This window comes from Lepisosteus platostomus, chromosome 11 (genome assembly GCF_059453375.1).
Source record: "Lepisosteus platostomus isolate fLepPlt1 chromosome 11, fLepPlt1.hap1, whole genome shotgun sequence".
NCBI classification, from domain to species: domain Eukaryota; kingdom Metazoa; phylum Chordata; class Actinopteri; order Semionotiformes; family Lepisosteidae; genus Lepisosteus; species Lepisosteus platostomus.
Genome location: NC_142621.1, coordinates 46215241 through 46240057, shown reverse-complemented (window position 1 = coordinate 46240057; position 24817 = coordinate 46215241). Strand labels below are relative to the sequence as shown.

Below are 24817 nucleotides of genomic sequence, written 5' to 3'. Positions count from 1 at the left end.
GGCTCTTCTTCAGCCTAAATATCACAAGTGACACTGCGAGAGCGTTTTGATTTAATTACCTGTGCTCATTTTCTGTGTGTGCCCGCTGTGCAGGGCTTTCTCTGCGAAACCTGCGCTTTAACATCATGCGCTGCGCAGGGGATAAGTTCAAGATACTGCTCTCTTCCATGAGCAGTCGCAGGCGAGGCAGGGGGAAGTGATGGCCAGAGAAGCACACCTGGGGCCCTAGACTTTGCTCTTTCAGCCTCTGGGCGCCTGGAGGACCACAGGCCAGATCCCGCGGCGTGGAGGGAGCGGTGAAGGATGTAGAGACGGCCTCCTTCCCACCGCACTCAGCCTGTTCTTCTGTCAAAACCTTTTCCTTTCTATATGTAGCGACCTCTTTTATGATTTTGCATCTGCCTCAATAATTCACCCTTCGGTACAAAAATTAGCATCTGTCAGAGAGAGCCTGTGCTAAAAGCTCTGGCAATGCACTCGAGGTACGCTCAATAATACACTTCACTGGCCAGGCACTTTATTTTCCTACAGCAGTTCTATAAAGAAATAGAGAAGAAATGAAAAGACTGCTCTGAGACATCCTGTAGCAGAAGATGCATGTGGCAATGGGCATACTGTCTGCAGAAAAGGGAGATTGAGAAATCTTCAAAAATCAAGATGAGCAAGACCCTCTATAGTTACTTCAGTGTGCTTTGGTTGACCGGGTGGCTGACAGAATGGCAGTTCAATACACTGTATGCTTCCACACTGTTTATTTTCTCCTCCCAGGTATTTGCTCAGCTCCAAGACTGAGATATTCTGGTGAAGCTACGCAGAAAAGTCATCACAGAGTATTCATTGTTTCATTGTACCGTTACGTTTCCTGTAATAACTGCAGGATAAGCAAATCTAACCAGACTACGTTTCTTAAGCTCAGCAACCATATGTTCATCTAGGCTCCTTTACAAATCTAGGAAATAAAAAGGCACTGAAATGCACGGACACACACACACACACACACACACACACACACACACACACACACACACACACACACACACACACACTCCAGTCAGTACAATTTGCAAGACTTGCTTTGAATTCTTAGCCTGACACAACAAACAATCAGCTTCCATTAGAATGTTTACTGCAGCACAGCTGAGTCCTACCATGTGTTCAGTAGAGTCTGTGAGAAACACAAAGCTCAGAAAAGAAAAAAAAATAGACAACCCATTTGAACGGAAAATCGTGCACAGTCTGGAAAGCTGTATGATGCAATAAGAAACAAATGCCCGCTACAGGCAAAGCATAGAGTCATGATAGGCATGCATGAGGCACCGTGCATGAGGTGTATAGCAGCTTTTTAAAACTCTCCCTCTCTGTCTGCTTGTAATCTATTCCCCATGCCGGTGTGGTGTTGATTTGAAAGCTCTAAATTATCTAAAGCCAGATCTGGCACTTACATGAAATGTAATGTGTTCTGGTTGGCTGCCTTCCTCCTGGTGGTATCTGATAGTAATGTGGTTATGATGTTCTGACAGTGATGTAAGCGATGCAGGCAGTTAACAGTGGGGCTGATGGCTTTAATGTTCTCTCCATTCTGAAATGCAATAATCCCGATGTCCTTCCTAATGATCTAGCTAACGACATCAACCGTTCTAATCGACATTCATGCACGCCAACTGCTCATTTATTGAAATTCAAAGATTCGATAGGGAACAGATGACCCTGTCGAATGCTGTCTGAATGCATTTACTAATACAGCTGTATATTGAATGATCATTAACAGATTGAGTTTGGCAAGTAATAATTCACTGTCTCTTCTGAGCATGCTCTCTATGCAGATGGTGGAGAGTCTATATTTTACAGTTTCTTTAAGGACGTACTGTAAGCACACAGGAGAAACACACATAACTGTGCTCATGTCCCACGTATCTCAAGAAGAATGCTTATCCTGAAGATCACCACAATTCTGAGTTTGCACAGGTTAATCCCAGTCCCTCTCACCTCTCGATTCCTCTGCAGGGGCAAATCTCCTTTCAAGCACACCACTTATAGTCGCATCCTGTCAAACCATTGCTCGTCATCAGGCATCTTTTAACACTCAGACTACAAGCTCTTGCTGACAGAAAATCACACACTGTACAAATCCATGTCTGTATCTTGTGTAGAGGAAGTACACAATCCTGACTGGTCTCTCTGGGTTTGAAGCACATCTTGGATTAGCCAGACTGGATATAATTCCAGTGAAATCTCTTGGTACATGTTTCCCACCTGATTCAGCTGCTGCTTTAACAGGTCTAAATTACTATTGAGTTACTGTAACTATGAAACCTGTAGGGCTCGGGCTGTCGAAGAACAGCAGTGAGGATCACTGAGCTCGTCTTTCCAAAGCTGTCAAACATTAGCATTGGGGATGAGAAGGTGTCCTGGGGCTCAATTTAATTTGCATGCTGGAGAACGGGTCGACCTCCCAAACAACAGCCTATTCCAACATGGATGAGCGGTTCAGTGTCTGGTAAGCCTGAGGACACTGGCTCTCATGAGAACCACTGCCTATAATTGTGAAGTGAATTTAAGGGGGGCGTTTGCATAAAAGAAAGGTCATCTTGAGGCTTCTTGAGGGGCACTGAAACGAAGACTTTTCCTGCAACCTGTGTAGGAAAATCGGATTGTCTTGGAATACCGCCGAGATCTTGAGGAGTCAGATTCTTTTCCACGTCAGAATGAACATAAACCCAGCCTGACTCATAAAAATCTGAGATGAATCGAGCTCCGCTCTAAAAATTTTGAGTCTCTCTTAGCAGCAAAAGCTGCATATCCAATCTCACAGCTGCTCACATGTTTTCATGAGATCAGAATCAAAACCTTTGTAACTGCGCAATACGAGGAGTCTGATTTTCACGCTTAATGCTTGTAAAAAAGATCCAAAGAGGAACTCCCGTGGTTTCCTTCTGACATTATATGAGCTTGGAGAACAGAGGCAACCAGCTAACGTCAACGTTTCGCTTGGAATATCAGAAAACGACACGTTCCTTTTCAGCACCACAATCCTGTCATTATTTAATCTCTTTACCAGCCATTTCAGCTGCTTTCTCAAACTCCAAAACACATTCCTCTCAACTTGAAACAGCTAGGAAATCACAATACTACTGTTCCAATTACATTCTCATGTGAATCGACTCTTGGATCAGGCTCACATAATCGCACTCAAGTGCTGACACCTCTCATCTCCAACAAGGTTATTCACTTATTTTGCTTCCGTAGAGTAAATAACATTCATTAAACCTTAAAATGCCATGCATACATCTTAGATGTTAAACAGTCAAACTGGAGTTAAAATATCCAGTAAAGTACCTAAAGTAAGACACATGTGGAGTGTTTTTTGGAAAACTCTATTGGAGTCAATGGAAGTGCAGAAATATGTACTCACCCTTTGTCTTATATTTTAATTTTAATTACCCTGTCTTAGAACAAATGCAGGTGCAGTTAGAGGAGTAAAAGAGAATTTTGGACTGAGTACAGTCCAACAAATGTTATTTAGCGCCCTCAATAAATTAATTAAATTAATACCTTAATAATAACACAGTTATTGGGGGAAAAAAGAGTGGCTCCTACTTCTCTGGCCCTGGGTTCAGTTGTGGAATAAAATGCCTTCTGTGTGGGGATTTCACACTCTCTCTGTGATCACAGGGGGTTTTGTTGGTTGTTCCAGTTTGTTTTTCACCATGGAAAGACATGCTGGGGGAGTGATGTTGTGTACCTGTTTTCATGTGCGTGAACTGTACAGTATGTGTGAGTGTGTGTACCCTGCAATGGACTGATCAGGGCCCAGGGTCTTGGACATGCTTTACAGTTCCAGGATACACTCAAGGGCATTCCTGGCAGGAATGTGAGGCTTTCTGATGATGGCTGACCAAGGTTTTGGAAATAGAGGGACATACAGTACAGTATGCATGTGAAGATAGCATTGCTGTAATGGTCCACTGTGTTTTAACATTCAGCATGGGTAACTCAATCCACAGTTGAGAATGCATGACCAATTCAACACTGTGGTGAAGAGCACTTAAAAGCTCTTTGCTAAAAACCGTGTACATCTTTAAAAGGCCTTTCTTGGGAACACACTAATTCCTTTTCCAATAAGGGGAGCAATAACTAACTGAGCCAGTAAAACCATTTGCTTTATTAGGGTAACAGTACATTCCCAGGACGTTTAATCAATCTACAGAATTCTCTGGACACTGTTTCTGAAGCCCATTTAACATGCTTCAGTAATGCACAGAAAAACCATTTCCTTTCCACATCTGCTGCACATTGGTCTTCAGAGGCACTAAAACACAGGATAAAACTGTTTGTTTTCTTTTTATCATTAAGACCCCAATCAACTAGCCTAAAAGCTTAGGAAGTAAATGTTCTCTGTAAAATCGCCTGCTTTTCTAAAAATAACTTAAACACCAGTTTCTTCAGTCAGTCCTTGGTGTCAAAAATACTCTGTACAAAGGGTACTGTTCCCAGCTACCTGTACTACAGCACAGAGAGCACGATGCAAAAATTAGCTTGTGTTTATTTCTGACTCAGTTCGTTCATTAGTAGTTGATCAGTGGATGAACAGATGCAGGTGGGAATGCCACTCTCAGACAACTCCACTATGAGGGTTTTGTCCTTCTGCAGAGGTCCAGTTGATTACATTTCAGGCAGAGCACCCCAGTGAGGGCAGCTGTGAAACGCAGAAGACAATACACAGCTGACTCCAATTACCAACCCTATTCGACTTCTTAGAAGACAAAGGCAAACTTCTGATGCTGCACCCAATAGGAAGTTCACTAGCGACAAGAACATCCGCGGTTGAATGCTCTGTGAATGTTAGGAATACTGTACTTGGTGAGATGAGGTTGGCAAAGCCCACTTGGTTAATGGCAGCCTCCTGGTCAGGCCAGGATGCAGAGGCTTGAACCCCATTAAGAGGAGTGAAACAAGAAGCAATTGCAAAGTGGCAAGGTGACAAAACAACAACAACAACAGGGGGGATTCTTGAGACAAGTGCGAAGGGAGGTGTTTGAGCTCAGTTGAAGTAGCTGGTTGGTGATGATGGTGATTAGCTGCAGCTGTGTGAGATTGAATTGTTGTTATCCCTCCCCGAACTGCAGTTAATAATTTCCATTTGACACCAATTAGCCTGTGATGAACACCTCACCTGGCATGAAAATCAGAAGACACTGTTTCAGGGTGAGGAATCTTTGCTAAAGCCACAACATTTTAATGTACGTATTTCTTAAAAATGATTATTTTTGTCTGAAATGTTTTTGGACTGGTTTAGATAATATTTTCTCAAGACATTCTCTCCCAGGAGAAGTCTGTAACCAAAGTGGTTATATTATGTAAAGTATGTGTCCTTCGGGACTCAACAGGTTTTATTGTGGATTATTGTCTGGTAATAAAATATGATGAGCTCAGAAAGAAAACCATCTCTGTTAAACCAGAACAACTGTTTTATTTCAGTCTTGCTGAAGTTTATTTGGATGTCTCAGGATTTTCCTGCATTAACCTAACATATGACCGATACCGTACTGATAGGGTTGTGTAAATTTAAATTTTCACAATTTAAATTGTGAAAATATTAAATGAAGCATTTTAGTATTTTATGTGATTCCAACATGTCCTTTCAATATTCAGTTTAACCAATTGTTTAATACCAAAGTGACATATTATGATCTTAGAAACATTGCTGCAAGTAGATTATTCCTCTCGTTGTTTGACACTGAGTACCCGGTTAATACTGTACCTTTATTTCATCAAGACTGGACTGCTGTAATGCTCTGCAATACTTTGTAAATGATAGTTACCTGTGCAGATCATGGCTGTTACAACGAAAGTGAGCTCATACTCATTTCCACCACTCTGCCTACTTTCCACCAGTTTGTTAAGTGCCCGACCAGGGAAAACAAAACACTGGACTTATTATATGCCAATGCTAAGGATGCATATAGTTCCACAGCCCTTCCCCCCCTTGGCAGATCAGATCACAACCTTGTCTTGCTTACACCACTATACAAGCCTATTGTCCAGCGCCAACCTGTGACCATGAGGACCGTGAGGAGATGGTCTCAGGAGGCTATGGAGGATCTACGTGGTGCTTTGGAGGCCACCAACTGGGATGTGCTGTGCGAACCACATGGGGAGGACATAGACAGCATGGTGGACTGTGTCACTGACTATATTAACTTCTGCGTAGACAACACCATCCCCACCAAAGACGTACACTGCTTTTCAAATAACAAACCCTGGATCACCAGCGACCTGAAGGCTCTTCTGAATGACAAGAAGAGAGCCTTTAGGAGGGGAGATAAGGAAGAGGTCAAGCGTGTACAGAGGGAGCTAAAGCAGAAGTTAAGAGAGAGCAAGGATGCCTACAGGAGGAAGGTAGAGGACAAGCTGCAAAGGAATAGGGTGAGAGATGTATGGAGCAGCATGAGAGAGATCACTGGCTTCAAACAGGCTGGGGTTGCAACAGAAGGGAACCTGGAGATGGCCAACAAGTTGAACCAGTTCTTTAACAGGTTTGATTCTGGGTCCTCTGTGGCGCAACACCCATCCCCCCACAGCCACACGCTCCCTAACCCTTCACAGCTGCAACTGCCCAACACCTCCTCCATCCCCCCACAAACATGGCCGCCTACAGCTACAACCCCCGACGGCTGCTCACCCACCCATCCCCCACAGCTGCCACTCTCCAACACCTCCGCCATTAACACCTCCGGCACTGAAAGCACTATGAGCATCATCCCCCGGGCCAGGCTGACCATCACAGCTGACCAGGTGAAGAAGGAGCTGAAGAGGCTGCACGGGGGTAAGGCCACAGGACCAGATAACATCTGTCCCAGAGTTCTGAGGGCCTGTGCTGATCAGCTGAGCGGAGTGCTCCAGCGACTGTTCAACCTGAGCCTGCGCTTGGAGAGAGTCCCGGTGCTCTGGAAGACATCATGCCTGGTCCCGGTACCAAAGAAAGGGCGCCCCTCTGTCCTCAACGACTACAGACCAGTTGCACTGACTTCTCACATCATGAAGACACTGGAGAGACTGGTCTTATCCCACCTGAGACCCATGGTCAGCTCATCACTGGACACCCTACAGTTTGCCTACCAGCCCAGTGTTGGTGTGGAGGATGCGATCATCTACATGCTGCAAAGGGCCTACTCACACCTGGACAGGGCTGGCAACACTGTAAGGATCATGTTTTTCGACTTCTCCAGTGCCTTCAATACCATCCAGCCCTTACTTCTAAGGAGGAAGCTGGAGGAGATGCAAGTCGATGCCTCCATGACCTCGTGGATCACTGACTACCTGACGGGCAGACCACAGTCTGTGAGACTTCAGAACTGCGTGTCTGAACTGGTAGTGAGTAACACAGGGGCACCTCAAGGGACAGTTCTTTCTCCATTCCTCTTCACCCTCTATACTTCGGACTTTAAGTACAACTCAAAGTCATCCCACCTGCAAAAGTTCTCAGATGACTCTGCAATTGTGAGATGTATCAAGGGTGAGCAGGAGGAGGAGTACAGAGGACTGGTCAGCAGCTTTGTGGAGTGGTGTGGGGTGAACCACTTGGAACTGAATGTTACAAAGACAAAGGAACTGGTGGTAGATTTCAGGAGGAAAAAGGTCAAACCTACTCCTGTCTACATCCATGGGAGTGGCGTGGAGATGGTGGACTCGTACAAGTACCTGGGAGTGCACATCGACGATAGACTGGAATGGTCTAAGAACATCGAGGCCATCTATAAGAACGGACAGAGCCGACTTTACTTCTTGAGGAGGCTCAGGTCCTTCAATGTGTGTAGTAAGATGCTACACATGTTTTATCAGTCGGTGGTAGCGAGTGCCATTTTCTACGCAGTGGTGTGCTGGGGCTCTGGGATTAGAGCAGTAGATTCCAAAAGGCTGAACAAGCTCATCAGGAGAGCGAGCTCTGTCATTGGGTCTGACCTGGACCCCTTGGAGGTAGTGGCTGAGAGGAGAATGATGTCCAAACTGGAGGCCATCATGGACAACTTCTCCCATCCCCTCTATGACAGGCTTGCAGGAATGAAGAGCACGTTCAGCAATAGACTGATTCACCCACGGTGCGACAGGGAGCGCTACAGGAGGTCATTCTTGCCGTCTGCCATAAGACTGTACAACGCATCCACCTTGCGTCTTGGCAGAGGCAACAGCGACAGTGACCTGTTTCTGGACTAAACGCATATACACATATACTGCTACATCTGTTCTCTTTCTTTTTCTTTTTCTTTTTCCCGTTTACAACCACTTTTGTGCAATATATGCCAGGGACCTGTGCAATACATTTATATTTATATTTATATCTATGGTTACATCTATATTTATATTCATACGTGTGATACGATTTTCTGTGTACTGTTCTGTTCTAGTTTCCTCTTGTGTGTCCGGACTGTGAGTAACTCTTGTATTGTATTGTATGTATTGTACTATTAGTATATAATTCGTTACACTGTGGCTGTGTTGTGTGTGTTAAGCTGCTGTTGCACTGCAATTTCCCTCACGGGATCAATAAAGTATCTATCTATCTATCTATACTACTCCCACTGTGGCCTCACTGCACTGGCTTCCAGTATTCTTTTATTGGCATACAAAGTGCTTACTGGTTGAGTAGCTGGTTGGGTAGCTGGCTGTTTTGCAGAGAAGTTAACTCCATGCTAGCCTGGTACCAATATTAACATTAGGTTTTAATATCTACTATCTAATTCTGGAATAAGATCCTACTCTGTGGCCCTAGAGTGAAGGACATAAGAAATGGGGAGTTTGCTTTCAGTTATCATGCTGCAAGACAGTGGAAGTCACTGGTCGAGGAGTTGTAAGAGATTACCCCAATCAAGACTTACTGTAAACCACACTTCTGAAAAACAGCTGTTTGAAACTATCCTTTTAACGCACTATTAAGTTTCTATTGAAGTTAATGATTGTACTGTCACTGTAGTTCATTTTCTAACAGTTCAAAGTTTTTTTTCTCCATATCTTAAATGGATTTTGTTTTTAGGGAGTTTCTAGTTGCTTGTAGCACAAAAAGCCATGCATAAATCAATTTTTACATTTAATAAAGGGGAAAATGGCAGCTTTTTATAGTATAATAAAATAAAAAATATCAACCTTTTTGCAGACAAATGGCAGTGGAAGATGGGGAGAGGTTATTCTATTTCAATACCATACCTACTGCTTGGCATTAACCAGGCAGCACTTTGAAAGTAATTGGAGTGCCACACTCTGTTTGAGAGAAGAGGGTTCACAAAATCAGTCCAGACTCCGGCTTGTGTGCCCTGACACTTGGGTCAGCTCCCCTCTCTCTTTCTGAACTCAAAGTAGCTGCTCCTGTCAACTCGCATGAGATGAAGCCAAGGCCAGGCTGATAGACCTGAAGGCAATTTCCGCTGCTGCTCCCAGTAAATATCTCAGCCACAAAAACCTGGAGACCTGCCACCACCTCCCTCCCCAGATTGCACTGAGATTCCCTTTAATTAGGCGTGACACACGCAGCCCCTAAGGATACCGGCTGGAGAGTATTAATCGCCTTGTCCCTAAACAGAACTCAGCCTGCCCAGAACAGACACTCGGAAACACCGCTCACGCCCAGGAGGGGCTTTGATTTCTCAAGCCTGTGCTCTTTACAGGTGCAGCAATCTGAAACGTGTCACCCAGCCTGGAGCGCCTCCACCGGCATAGTCTGTAAAGGTGCAGGCTGAGTCCCGCAGGCCAGACAACACCAGACTGGGTGCAGTTCCTGACAGCAGCCAGCTCTAACGGGGATTCCCCAGACAGGGGGGTACAACTGTGCAGAGCGCTGGACAGGGTCCTCTTGGCCGATTTCCTGGACACCTGCAGGCCCGTCAGCGGGGAGACGTGTCGTTCCTCCATGCGGTCCTCTCTCTCGCTTCCCGGGTTTGCTCCAGGCTTTTAAAATTACAAGAGCAAGTCCCCACCTCCACCACCCCCCGTTTAAAATGTCTGATTCAGCTTCTTAACCAAAGCAAGGTGTTGTCTCACGAGCAACATGCTTATTTTGGTTTGTTCTAGTAACCTTGGAGATAAGTTATTACCCAATAAAGAGCTGGAGGAAGTAACTTGCACGTAGGAGGAACACACGCAGACTCCAAAGAAGAGTGTCCCGGCCCGTCTCTCGGCTCCCAGCCCTCCAGTACCGGAGGATGGGGATGCCGTCTCCATCAACACTGCAGCACGACCAAGGCAGCACCAGACCCTACTCAGACTTCACACAGATTTGAGTCTTCAAGCAGCGTGTTGGCCTCTTCGTCATTGGCGATTGTATAGTTAGCGATGACGTGATCAAGTCGCCAGCAGTATCTGTGCAAATGTCTCAGACTCATAGCTCATGAATCCTAGTTATTAATCGCAATTCTATTGGTCAAGAGCAAATAATTCTGAAGCAAACGTGCCTTCCCTATCTCCTCCTGTCTCTGTTCACTTCCAGTTTCTCCAAAATCTTTTCTTTAAGGAACTGGATTCCATCTCAGGAGGTTTTTAACTTCCTATTCAATTCCTCATACTTTATGAAGACATTCATATCACTCTTGGGGTTTAGATGTACTCATAAGTCTGGTTTAACTAACCCTAATTATCAAAAAGTATGAGTGGTATTACGATACTAAACCTTGATTTATAGCACACCATCACCACGCATGACTAGATGTAGCATTATTTTATAGGGGAAATATAGAAATCAAGTAGAAATTTCTATTGCATGTGTATAACACAATGAGGTGTTTTCCAATGTGAGGAACTGTGTTTCTCAGCTAGTTTTACAGCCTTGTAGCAGACCACAAAGTCCAAGAGCACTTCAGAGAACTAAACCTCCAAAAATCAATTTTCAGAAACATTCAAACCTCAGGTAAGGCCATCAACCCTCTTCCAAATGCAACAGCGACACTCTTTCAACGCCCTGTACAGCAGGGAGAACAGAACTGAAACAGGACAATAACAGCCAAGAGAAATGAAGAAGCACATGAAAGCTGTCTGAATGATGCCTTTAAACCCTGAAATGGCAGCCCTTTGTTTGTGTAGCACTGTTGCTTTTAAGATATGAGCGTTCAAAGGCAGCCTCTGCTTTTTTTGCTGGGAAAATTAATTCCTCTGCCTTTCAGCTATTATTAATGTCGTTTTCACACAAACATCTACCGCTGTAGCACTTTCAGGTTTCATATCTCAAGCTGAGCACGAAAGGTATCTTTGGGGGAAAAGAAAAAAACTTCTTCTAGATGCCAGTGATGCAACCAGCAATTATTTCAATTTCACTTGAGGCGGTTCCTCAATTTATTAATACAAAAAGAGGAAATGTAATTCAAGTGATGCTCTGTAAGGTTTGTAGGTTATCCGGAGAACTGCTAATGCATCAGCTACAAAGCCAGTTTGCACATGAATTCAGCTCAATGCCAGGATTCTTCAGCTGTCGCAATGTTACAAGGGTATGTTGTCGTGTTGGCAAATTGCACTGCTGTGTGGCCTTACAGACAGTGTGCAGAAAATCTGGCCTTAATAGAAACTTCTCAGCAGATAACCAGCTGGTAGATGTTGGAATGACGGTTTTGCAACACCGGCCTAGTAACCAGAAATGACACTGAACATATCAGTACACACACTGCATCAAGGGGAGAACACTGTACTGCACTATATTTACTCAAATGATTTTGTGTGCTTTCTTGTAGCAGATACTGTAAACTGTTCCTCGTGAGGTACTGAAGATTTTGTAACCAGCAAACTACACAGAATTTGTTAATAGCAACAATGTCATAAGATTAGGTTCTGCTGTTTTGTGTTCAGATTCCTTTTATTTTATTTCTGAGTAAAAGAACAACAATGTAGGCAATATTAAACTATCAACTACTACACACACTTTTAAAGTGCTCTAATGCAACAAAAACAAAATTGATTAATCAAGAAACATTCATTTTAATTCTTTTAAACTACAACAATCTTTGGCAACTTTTTTAGAATGTCAAAATTAATGGTGCAAAACTAGATTTACATTTAAATATACATCAAAAGGCATAGCAACCTTCTTGGCAACAAATGCAACCTTTTTTAAAGATGAATCTGTTAATCAGCTGTCAGGAAATCGGTATAATTTATAATTTACCAGTAAAAGAATCATTTCAGTTAAAGAACCTGTTTCTGTCATCTGTGCTTCTAAGTTATTAAAATCCTCAGTTGTAATTGCCAAAGAGTATTGAAAGTTCTTCTGTTTACACAGGTTTTGTGTCAGGTGGTTTAGTAATCCAGACAAACAGGGACATTTCAGTCCAGCAAAGTCACGGGGGAACCGGATTATCACTGCACAGAACATTTAGACACTTTCCCATCTCGCTGCGTCATATCCAGCCTTGAGGACTTCTGTATGAAGGGCTTTTTTTATACCATAGATAAGGTACATTTCTCATCTACTGTATATATCAAATGACATCAAAAGGGTGCAAAGGAGAGCAAACATGGCTGTCTAGAACTCTTGGCAAAAAGGTACGAAAAGTTAAATTTCTAACTTCTTTACAACATTCCAATTCTAAATCACCAGGTGGAGAGGGTTAGAGAGACTATTCATTTGGGATGGGATGGACGTCTCCGTATCTGGTATCCTGTGTTCCAGTACCACTCCATTAAGCAGCCAGCCCCCTCCTATTCATCACACAAACACACACAGGCACAATGTTTACAGACACCACCTCCGTGGTTCAGAACTATGAGGTGGCTAGTAAGTCCAGATGCTTCTCCAGATTTCAGTGGCTGAGGAGGTAATCAATCATTTCATGTAAACCTTTCTTTCTTTACTTCTGTTCTGCCAATTTAAAGACTGGGAGACAACAAAGGAGCAACAATAAGAGAAACATTTACTGAAGGACTTAGTATGGGTACAGAGCATCCAAGTTCAGAATAGCTCTAATGCAGCCGAATATTTGCCAGAGATCAGTTTTCACAGCCTACGCAGGATAAGTGGGAAAAGATCATCCCTCACAACACATCCGCAGCAGAAGAGGATAATGGGATTCCCCCAGGGGAATACTAGCTTGTGGGAATCTGGAACATCATCCATGTCGCGGTCCACACGTGTACCGGCTCCCTCTACCACTTGTTATTTAAGTTTATTATAACCCTGGAGGGTGGGGGTAGCTTTCTGCAGTGGACTCCCAGAGGTTTCCTGACAGTTAAATGAGGTTTTTCCTCCCCCCTGTGCTGTGCATCTTATTCTACGCGTGGTTCTTGCTCGGTTGACATCCAAACCCTAGAGGGCGCTCCACTTCATTCTTGTCCCTAGTTCCATGTGATTATTCATGTCCTTCCGCTGTGTCTGGTTTCCATTTCCTATTTAGACCCTGTGTCTCCAGTGTTCCTGGCTCAGCATTAGGGTACGGATGTCGCAAGGCCCACCTAGCACCAGGTCACCCCACGTCCGTGTCCTGATGACATAGGCCTCATCCCCGACATCGCCTGACCCCTGAGCCCAGAGCACACCTCTGTGTTTGTGCCGTTTTTGCCTCTACTGCTCTTTTGTGCATTCCATGGCTGGCCTTTCTGGCGTCCATGACAGTCCAGTCGTGTTGTTGAAGCCAAGATCCAGGCTTCTTTTCATAAACAGCTGGATGAGATCTTTAGATCTGCCACTAAATGTATAACAGCTACTAAAATCCAAAAGAGATGGAATGTCTGCAAACTTCCTTGTGTTCTTAAGTGAAAACTCAATCTCTTGTCTGCTGGCTATATGAAGAAACTATATGATGGACAAGGCATTATTAGAATATAGGTGACCACACTCTATGGTTGTAGCCAAGGCTGAAAATCACTTATTACTGTGTTACAAACAGGATAATATCACAAACTCTCATTAATAAATCATTTGTAAAACACCATCTATTGAATGCTAATGCATATCGTGATAAAGATTTATACTTCAGTTCTTGACTCTTAACTTTTCTTTTGCTTTTTTATTTTTCACATAATAAACGAAGCATGTTCAGTAAATATAAAACCTGCTGGGTTCAACATCCCTAAAGTCCCTCTGGAGCTCTTTATTCAATAATAAAATCATGGGCCCATTAAAACACACACACATTACAGATTTACCTGGCGGCATTCCTGCCTCAGGACTGCAGGCCAGTGGCAAAGATTCAATGTTAAATTCAGCTCCAGTTCTCAACTTCCACTGATCCCATTCTGAGGTATCAACAGACGAGCATCCTAACACCCATTTGATAACAGAATGCAATGCAATTACCTTCTGTTCTGATGGTGAATGGAGAATCTCCCAATCGCTTGGATGAAAATTGGCCCCCCAGGGATGTCATTAAAAAGCACAGACTGAAGAATCCAATCCCAACCACGAAAATCCTAGAACAGAAATTTACAAAACAAAAAAAAACATGTAAAAGAAAGTGAGTCTGGAGAGTCAGCTTCCAGAAGCAAGGCTTTTTTTAAATAGAACTCTGAATACTCCAAATACAGTGTGACAACAACTGAATCATGGTTAAAAACTATTTCTGGCAGTTTCCCTAGTTTATATGCTTAGGTGGAAGATTGGGTAGAGTAAAGAGAAAGGTGAATGGAATCATCGCTTCGAGTCAATGTGCTGCTCAAGGTCTTGCCCATGAGCACAGGGCTAAAGGCACAAAAATGACCAAGACTGCCAATTTAACCTGAGCAGTGATTCTGATGCTGTGACTAATTACTAATTAAGGAGGCTTAACCGCACATAATTTGACACTACTTTAATCTTTTGTGTTTCCCCCATTTTTTACAAGAACATGTTATTAAATTAAAGTTCCATAATGTCCCCCAACTGGAAGTGCACCAGCTCTGCGTTCCCGATTCCCAAACCACGCACCTGCCCTGAGAGGCGGCTGGGCGCCACACACTGCGAGGGAGAGAGAGAGGGGAGAAAAACCTCCTCTCTCCAGGAAGTGCTCCGGGTGCCTGCAGCGGCTGCTCAAATAGCGTATTGAAAGACCGGCGTGACCTTTCTTTCTGCTCCTTTCTAATTAGGCCCAGTGACTGAAAGTAAGCATGAAGTAGTTCAAGTAAGTAGCAGCGTCAGCATGCGTAGGCTGCAAAGGAACAAGTAATAAGTTTACTCCCCGCTGAAAAGAGAAGACAGGAAACGCAACGTTTGGGCTGTGGAGCCTTCTTCGGGGGACCTCACACCCGAAGAAGGCTCAACAGCCGATACGTTGTGTTTCCTTTCTTCTTTTTTCAGCAGGGAGTAAACCTTTACTTGTTCCTGAGCTCTGACCCCCAGCTTCTCTCCCCGTCTGTGTGTCTCATGGAGAGCAAGCTGGGGTATGGGAAAAGACAAATTCCTAATGCAAGAAAGTGTATAGGGCCAATAAAGTGATCTGATCTTATTGTGAATAAGCCTACGAAGGGTTCGATTGTGAGGACTGTGAGGGAACACAAACCAGCAGGTGGGCGTGGGTCACCAGGACCAGGAGTGGGAGCTGCTGATCTAGGCCCTGGAGTGCTCACCGATGTCTGCGCGGCTGCAGGAGTCTTTCGGCAGAAAGCTCCACCTGCGCTGGCGAGCCCTGAATTATTCAGACACCCTCCTGTGAAGCGAGTGGCAGTGTGGGTATTGCCTCGCTCCTCAGTGGTCTGCACATTACTGTACACGAAAATCCCATCTCATTCCCTGGGGACAGTTAACACACTTCAGGGGAGTCTAATTAAATCAAAACAACCATGAATCTTAATGAAGGTGCTGTATATTATTAATTATGAAGGCTGGTCTCGAAATAACAAAGGGAACAAAACCTTACTGACGAGCATTTAGCCGTGGCCAATGCATCATGGGACAGTGGTCCAGTTGTCAGGCAGTTCGATCCATCATCATAAAAAAGGGGAGCTTATTTAATCATTCCTCTTAGAAAGATCTACCTCATGTAGGTGAACCTCCTGGGCATGAGCATGCCCCCTGGCACTCCAGCCAGAGTTTGGAGACTTCAAAGCTCATTGGACTGATGAAAGCTTGGAAAGACAACGCGTTACTCTACATTGCAGATTTCTGCCTGCATCAGATTGCCATTGTGTTAAGAGACTCAGATCCCATGTAATTTTTATGTGAAATATATCATCGTTAAAAGCATTATGACCGGATTGTTACAGCTGTGGAAGAGGATTCTCAAAGGCTCAAGTCCTGCAGTGGTTGAAGGGGAGAGCTCTGGTATCTTATGATTGGGTCAAGCTGTTCGGAGATACTGGACTTCATCCGAGCTCAAACATGGAGGAATAGAGCTGGACTAAAGTAAGCTGCCCTCTCCCACACTTGATTCTGTTTTGTTATCTTTCCCGTGTAAGGTGATAAAGATTCTAAACAGATTTTCATGGGTTAAAACCACAGAGGGACTCGTGTGAAATTTTAAAATATTCATACGTCCTTTATTAAGATAAGTAATGTAGAAAAAAAAACAGAACTCTTAAGTACTTAGCACTACCTCAACTATCACATCACATTTCAATTCCAGTCACACACAGCAGCTGATTCAAGCAGGTCATCTGTGCTTAGTCTCTATTTTTGTAGTTAACAATTACTTAAGACTGACAAGCATATCTCAGAGCTCCCCAAGTAATACATGTAATTATACATGACAGATATGGCCTTAGTTTCCTTCTTTTATATCTTTTTTTTTTCTGGAGGATAAGTCATGTGGCTTATTATGAGGTAATGTCTTCCACTTTCCAGAAGTGAAGATTTTACATCAGATTCAAGACAAAGAGCAAGAAGCATAAATCTTGATTTTTGTTTTAGAAAAAGGAAAAGGGCATTTCCCTGATTAATTAGCAGATTATGAGTGTTGTGTCAACGCTTCAGTGTTGTAGTCCTCGCAGTGCCACTCCAGGGCAGCATTAGGGTGAAGTGCTTAGATCCAGATTGCTCGAGCCACCATAGCTGCTTCACTTTTGAACACAATTAATCTTTCGTTCCCATTAAAGGAACGCTGCATCAGATCCACCAGGAGAAGCGTGTGAGACAGAAGAATCAGTGCTTGGCTGTTAGCAGAGGAGAATAAACTGAGAACTGTACTTAATGCGTCCACGTCTTTTCCCTGTTATATAAAAAGAAACGAATATTTCCCGACCTCCACGACAAAAAAGCACCTCTACAGAATGCAAAAAGGGTGAATCGTAGGGCAGAGCAGTGGCACCGTGGCTCAGGACCTGCGCCTGTGGCTGGAAGGTTGCCAGTTCGTATCCTGCGGCCGGCAGAGGACTCCTACTCCGTTGGGCCCCTGAGCAAGGCCCTTAACCCCAGCTGCTCCAGGGGCGCCGTATGAATGGCTGACCCTGCGCTCTGACCCCCAGCTTCTCTCCCCGTCTGTGTGTCTCATGGAGAGCAAGCTGGGATATGCTCAAAGACAATTTCCTAATGCAAGAAATTGTATATGGCCAATAAAGTGATCTTATCTTATCTCTTATAGGCAGGAAAGTTGGAATTTGTAAACGTGGGAGAAACCTGTTCTGTTCTGTAATGATTCCTTGATATCCTGTATGTTCTGGGCTTCCTGGGCTCCCCTGAACAAAACAATAACTATTTAGCTGCAGTGCCACACTGCTCATTATCTGAAAGTCTACGCAGAACAGTCCCAAACATTATTTCTTGCCTGGAATGTATTGATGTTATTGAGAAAGCAAATAATGTCAAAATAGTCCTCTTGCAATGCAAATAACCTGCTGTTAGTTATACATGTTATTACATTTGTGGGCTTAAATGTGTTTCTGTATATTCATTAAAGACATACTGTATGACAGTGCATTCCTACTCATTTGTCATTTCTGTTTTGAAGTACACCATCAGTTTAATTTGATTTTGGATTTACCAGTTTTCAATGCCAGGATGTCACCTGCTTTTTAAAAGTGGTTTGAGCATCACAAATCACTTAAGATGAAAATGAAACATGCAGGCAGTGTCTTGCTGCTGTACATGTTTTACAGAATAAATTTACGCTGAAGAATTACGCACGTCACTTTATTGTTCTACATTACAAAGTTTAAAAAGATTCAAACAGTCTTGGTTAATGGACGTTTCAATAAAGACATTTTAAAAAAACTGAATTATAAATCATTTCTCACAACGGATTTTACAGCAGAGTCCTACTGACTGTTTGAGATGTCGAACACTTCCTGCTCCCCAAACAAATACTAAATACAAATGACTCTCGAGATCGGGCAGGTTTAAAGTGTAGTATTTTTTAACTAGAGTAGTCTGGAGCAGCGTTAACAGCTTCAGTGGTCTGTGATGGGCTAGCCACTTCTTTAAAAGCGTTTTCAAAGGTCTTATACTGCTTGCGTATATCAACACTCATACTATTTTCCTTGCTTTAAAAATACGTCCATTTGTGACCCGCTTTGTTCCGAATTCAATCCTGTATTGCGGAGAAAAGAGACATCTATGGAACTGTGTCTTTTGAAAGACGCCACGTAGAATCCTACAAGACAGCACTTAATGATGAAGTAACTAAACTTAACGTGATGTAATCGGGCACACGGGGTGTTAGCAAAGAATTTCAAACGATCCATTCAATTATTACTCTAAAATACCTTAAACCGGCAGGGGAGCGCACGATACAAGTGAAATGTCGTGCATTCTCTCTATCTTCTCGTTACCAAGTTAGTTTCGTGGAATGCTCGATGAAAACCCGAGATCAGTATTACTGGCAGATTGAACCGGCGAAGACGCTGGGTACTTGCATCGGGGTTAGCTTATGAAACAAAGGTTCGTAACAATTAATAAACTAAAAAAAAACCACCAAACTCTGTAATACGGGGTGCCTACCTTCTTCAAATACGACAGTGATTTGCAAATTCGAGTTTGAATTTCGATGGGGTTTTTTTAACATCAGCCGGTTTTATACCTTAGTTTCGCGCAAAAGCGTGTTTCATATTGTGTCTCCGAACGAGCAATCAGTTAACGAGCAGACGCAAGCGGAAAAGACAGTAGAGGCGCCGAACTTCGCCGAATGTCTGGTTCCACTGGACGCCTAGAATAAGGCAATGTGCTGCCTCCAGTCTGCACCCTGAGCCTCGGGTCTGGGCAGTTCTCATCTGGAAACAGGTTCATAGTGTGGAATTACCTGGCGAATAACGCAGCGGGCTATTTCGTGCTGCCACAGGCACGAGTCCTATACCAAGAGTGCCACGAATTACACTGAATAGTAACAATTATCGGAAATATTTAACGCTTTCAGTGAAGGTGAGGGATGAATACCACCTTAACAAGAATCAGTTCTTAAATATGTAAAGATGTATGACAAGGGCTTAAGAAAGTCGAAGCGAAGGGACGAACCAGGCTGCCTCTTTGCTCAGGATAAATTATTCACTGCCATTTAGACTCGATATTTGCTATTTCGCTTTCATTCCAACTATTAACATTTAACTTTCCCCGAGCACGGTGAACGCGATCAAGCGGTGGGCGAAGTGCGTGAGGCTTCCTTACCTGAACGGCTTGAACGTCACCAGGCATCTTCTCACCATTATTTTACCGTCCGTGTTCACAGCAATCATTTCCCCAAAAAGCCGAGCGTGCAGCCGAGCTCGGACATCGTACACCCGAATTTCAGTCCTTCGCCGGAGAGACTAAGACGCACGGAGCTTCTAGCTGAAGTGGGCTGGTTCAGGCTGCGATGGAAGAAAATCCTACTATAACGCACCTCCAGAGCCGGGCTACAAATTATATCCACAAGTTTGACTTCGACGGCAATGATTCCCCCCTCCCACCCCAACTCTCCCAGACTTGCTAGGAGCTCAGCGCTTCCTGAGGTTCACAGTGGTATCACTGAAGTGTACAATCGCTCGCTGGTAGACGATGGCATGCCGCTCTGCTTTTGAACCATCAGGCAACCCTGCGCAGTTCACTTTACAGTAATTACGACAGAGCGCCTCTCTACCGCTAACTCGGGCTTGCTTATCCCAGCAAAACAGAGGAGATGCCAGGCGGGAACGTTGAAACAGGATCCATTTGTTACTCCCGGGGGATAGGGCATCCCTGCTCTCTCCCAGCTTGTGACCGCGTCAGGTAACAGCACGGGCTCCCTCGGTCTTGCGCCCAGGCAGCGCAGAGAGCGTCTCGCCACAGTTCAGAAAGCTTCGGGCTCTTCAATGAAATACATCCGCTTCGGCTCCTCGCGGGAGGGCTGAGAATTCGCGAGGTATGTCCAATTTATTGATGCTCAGACTGAATCGTCTTCGCGGCGCCATCTACTGCTCGACGTGCTTGTTACACCGAATTCATTGTTACGTTCCCGTTCGGCTCTGCTGTACAGTACATCGTGATGACTGGAAACTACGTAGACTGTACAATATATATACACACACGTTCCTTTGTTTTCCAGGTACCGCTGTCTGATCAAGTGTCAGGAGAGCTGAAGCCTCTTTTTATCAGGCGCAGTGAAAAATGCTCAGATATCAAGTGCATTGAACTCTGCATGCCATTTTAAAAGGGTTGCGTACTAGTGGCAGTCGAATTCAATGAGTGGGTGCGTTCAATAATGCAGAATGCCTATTAATCCTGCACTGCAACTTTTTTGGATATATATATATTGATACATTTCCGGAAGCAACTCTGGACAGAAATACATGTAACTTATCGATCACGCCGCGAGGATCACTTCGACAGATGCGCATACCGCACAGCAGCCGCGTACCAGGCGACTCGAGAAAGCACCGGCGGACCAGGCGGCCGCTGCAGTGTGATCGCATTCAGCACCAGGGATAGTTCCCTCCGCAGCGCGTCACACCGCTCTTGGCTCGGCTCGCAGGAGCGACGCCTAGTGGTCAGCAGGGGTACTCGCAGGCGTTCTGCGCACAGTTCCCCGGAACGGTACTTTCTGGCGTTTCGCAAACGGCCCTGGATTTCTTTTTGATGTCGCTATTGATCACGCAAGACGGTCCGCTTCACACGACTCGTCAGCGCGGGGTTCCCTCGCAGTGATGTTTGTTCCAGTGGGGTTGTAGTAGTTACACTGTCTGCGCACCACACACAGTTCAATAACAATCGGCACAGCAAGTAGAAAAATAAAAGAGGTCACAAAGCAAAGTCATCGCACACCATCGGAATAAAAGATACCGCGCAGGAACGGATAAGCGCGGATAACGGGCAGGAGGTTAATTACAATGTAAGGCTAGCAGGGGAGATAACTCAATTTCACCCGGTAAAAGGCAGAACAGGCAAGGACATTACAAGTAAGATGGCCTTAGTACAACTATTAAGCGACAGGTACAGGAAATGCCGAGTCGCGTTATGTTCAGATGAATGAAGCACAGAATTTCACAATACACCGGCGAAACATTGCTCACGTTTGCATCTGAATCGCCATTTCAGTTCGTGCCGGGTTCGCACGCTGAAAGAAAGGAAACAACACTCAGTGAGCTTTATACTGTCGTTTTTACGCCTCGTCCGCCCTCCCGGCGTGCCGTAATAACGATGATGAATTGACAAAGGCTTGGAGGCTAACGCACACTCTTCGTGCGCAGTTAGTGCAGCACAAAAGACAGAAGGACGGGGGACTGTGTGGTCACCGCAGTGGGTGATCTTGCGTGGATGTTGCAGGCCGAACAGCACGTGCACACGGAGTTTCCGCCCGTGATTTACTGTACCTGGACTCGAGCCTGGGTATCCCTGCGTCCACAACTCTCTCGGTTCCCGGGTGGGTCTACACTCGTGCACATGAAGGAATCGCACAAAGCCTGTACACAATTAACCTCGTCATCAACGGCTTACTTTCCCTCCGTGGTGCTTGTTTTAGAACAGAGTCCAGTAATTGTGAGGGATTAAGGGGGGTTAGGGAGTTTTCTGATGAAAAGGCCCTTTAATACAAACCGAGAATAAAGTAAAAGATGTCATACAGTACATAGTTTTTAAAGTTACAGATAATCTAGGGCAGACTGTAAACCAGCGACACTGGGCTCTTCTTGAAGTGGAGATTACAATGCCAAATGTAGCACAAACATTTCTTGTACATTTTCACAAAACTGAAGTGAAACGTTGCATGATTTTGTCCTCCCTACAAAACTACAACAGTTTGCCAGGAAACTAGGGTTACACCCCTACCCTTTCCAAGAAACGCCCCGGGATTTTTAAAAACCACAGAGAGTCAGGACCTTGGCTTTACATCTCATGCAAAGGACAGCACCTTTTTACAGTATAGGGTCCCCGTCACTGTGCTGTGGCTTAGGACCCACACAGACCAGTGGGACCAGTAAGGCAGGCTGAGCACGCCCTCCTGGCCCCACTAACACCTCTTCCAGAAGAAGCCTTAGTTTTTCCCAGGAGGTCTCCCATCCAGGTACTGGCCAGGCTCACACCTGCTGAGCTTCAGGGGGCTGCCAGTGGGGAGTTGCAGGGTGATATAGCTGCTGGCTCTATACATATAAATATAAATGACATTGTGCACATGACAGTAAAACTTTAACATTCTGTCCAGTTCTTTTGCTTTAATCACCTCGGTGTGTTTCTCAGATTAAGTCTGGCAGCATGTTGAAAATGGGGAATTTGAGAAAACGGTCTCTCGCATATAAGCAGAAAAGCATGCTTATTTTCCCAAGCTTTCTCCACAATTTCTACATTTTCCACCAAAGCAGAAAGCAGGGTCATGCACCTCAGTATTGTGACAACCGTTTTCACGCTACATTTTGGATCAGAATAGTGATTCCAGGCAAACTTTGACTACACAACTCGTTAGGCAGTGGCGTGGAGAATAACGCGTAATTGAAAAAATACGGCCTCAAAACGAAGAGACCTACCAGTCAGATTAGCTTTGCCAAAGCCTGCTTGCTCAGATGTCTTGAAAACAAAATCCATATACTGTGCAACAAGAGTAGAAAATACAAAAATCTGCATCCCTCTGATAAAAGTATGATTGTGTTCTATATATTTACAGTACATCTGCCACTTTTGTTATTTGCAAACCATCAAGGTGTCACCTGGACAGATTCTTTTAGATTGTTCTCTGCAGGGAAAAACGGAGAACACACAGTCGTGGGTCTGGGTGTGAATGCATAACCAAATTTAATTTCAGCCATTTGTTGTTAGAAGTGGCTGGTGATTTCTTAAGCCTCATATTATTAACTCCCCAGATTCTCTATTGTACATCACACTTTTATTCTGCACCCTGCAATCTCTGTTTCAAAGGAAAACTCATTTGCAGTCTCCACCATGCTGCTCAATAAAGAAACCTGTTTCCAAAGAAGGAGCTTTTCTGAGACTAGGAAGTGTTTAGATAAAGATTCAATTCTCCATTGCCTCTCTGCTGATTTTCTAACTTTTAATCAATTTAAAAAAAAAATAACTTTACTCACTAGCTTTTAATGTTTGTGTTTGTGTCCTTGTTTGCTCTGAGGCAGTTGTTACAGGAATGACTGAACAAGGTTTCCAAACACAGGTGTCGCGACAGATGGCCCTCTGCTCTTTTAATTGTGACATTAATTACGCAGAATACCAAGATTCATCACTTCACAAAGTGCCGCCTTCTTGCACAAAATGAAAAAAGAATCTTCTGAGTCAAGACTACTGAAGGATTGTGTTTTTTTGAAGTTTCATTCCGTTTTCCCTCTTTCGCATTTTCAAAGCTTATCAATTGATTAGGGACCAAGTGCTCACTTTGGGTTCCTTTGAAAAGAACGAAATAGGAAGACGGCTAATTTCTAATCTTTACAGTGAGTTTTACATAGCGGCCCTTGTGCAAAGTGATTACATGACTCCACAAAAAGAAATTACCCAGGCAGTCGGAGCTGTGGAATTAGCAGTCTGTGGATGTGGTTCCTGCACAGGTGCGATATAGTTGTTTTGAAAACAACACTGTTTGGGGGCTTTTGAAGAGAAAAGCAAATTGATTTGCACACCATAGCTGTGGTTTAGGCAAGTCAAGCTTAATTTTAACAAAGCATGTGAGAGGTGCAAAGCAATAATGCAGTTTTATCATTCAATTTCAGCTTTTTGTAGTTTGTGCATTAAGCCTTTGTGTGGCCCGAAGAACAGAATAAGAAAGGTTAATGGGATCTCTGCTGTATGTACTAGGACTGCTAATGACTGATTTCCCTTTTAAGATTATATTCCAGCATGTTGCATATAAAGATAACTGACAGGTTTTTTTTAAAGAAAATACTCACAGCATTGCAGTAGAATGATAAGTAAGCTGCAGCTCAGGGTATTCCTGGGACAAGTGTGTCTGCAGACTTTGGAGGTCTCTCCAAAACAACAGCACCTGAAGAGCTGGGAGAAGCTGTTCAATCGGTCCAGTTAAGTCAGGAACCAGTTGGTTTAGCTTGTTAGGAGCAGAGCTGGAATGAAAACCTGCACATGCTGTACTGTACCATGGCCCACCAGGCCCAGGAGTGGACACCCCTGCTGCAGAGATGAGTTGCTTTGCAGCAGCAGACTCAAGAGGTCATGTGATGCCACAGGGCGGCGTTGCTGAACAGAGGTGGTATGATGGTCTGGTGCATCAATGCTTTGTTAGCATCCCTCTGCACCTGGATGACATCCAGTAAGCTTTGTCTAGTTAATATGTGAAAGAAGCCTCTTAGCAAAACAAAGGTCAGAGATCTGTACTGGGTTCAAGACAATGAAGAATATTGCCATAAGCAGAGTGTTTGCATTTTTAAGATGACTAGAGGTTTCTATGATAGGATGGAGTAGACTTTTTATTTCTCTTAAAGTAAACATACAGTACATTTTTGTAAAAAAAACATTCATATAGCACAAATTGAAATCAAAAGGTTGATCACCTCATGGTTCAGCAGAACATCTGTTGAATTTTTTTTTTCCTCAGGGGGATAAGAC

The 24817-nt window shown here is 44.1% G+C and overlaps 1 protein-coding gene across 1 annotated transcript in view; it reads right to left on the bottom strand.

Moving 5' to 3' along the window:
* The window catches only part of mgat5b (alpha-1,6-mannosylglycoprotein 6-beta-N-acetylglucosaminyltransferase B), an 89761-nt gene extending 69728 nt beyond the window's left edge, over window positions 1-20033 (bottom strand). Inside the window, exons 1-2 of the mRNA XM_088600051.1 lie at window positions 19475-20033; window positions 14267-14379 (exon numbers count right to left, since the gene is read on the bottom strand). Coding sequence (XP_088456177.1) covers window positions 14267-14379; window positions 19475-19542 — 181 coding nt within the window. The 5' untranslated portion in view covers window positions 19543-20033. The remainder of the gene's footprint in view (window positions 1-14266; window positions 14380-19474) is intronic.
* Between the last annotated feature and the right edge of the window lie 4784 nt (window positions 20034-24817).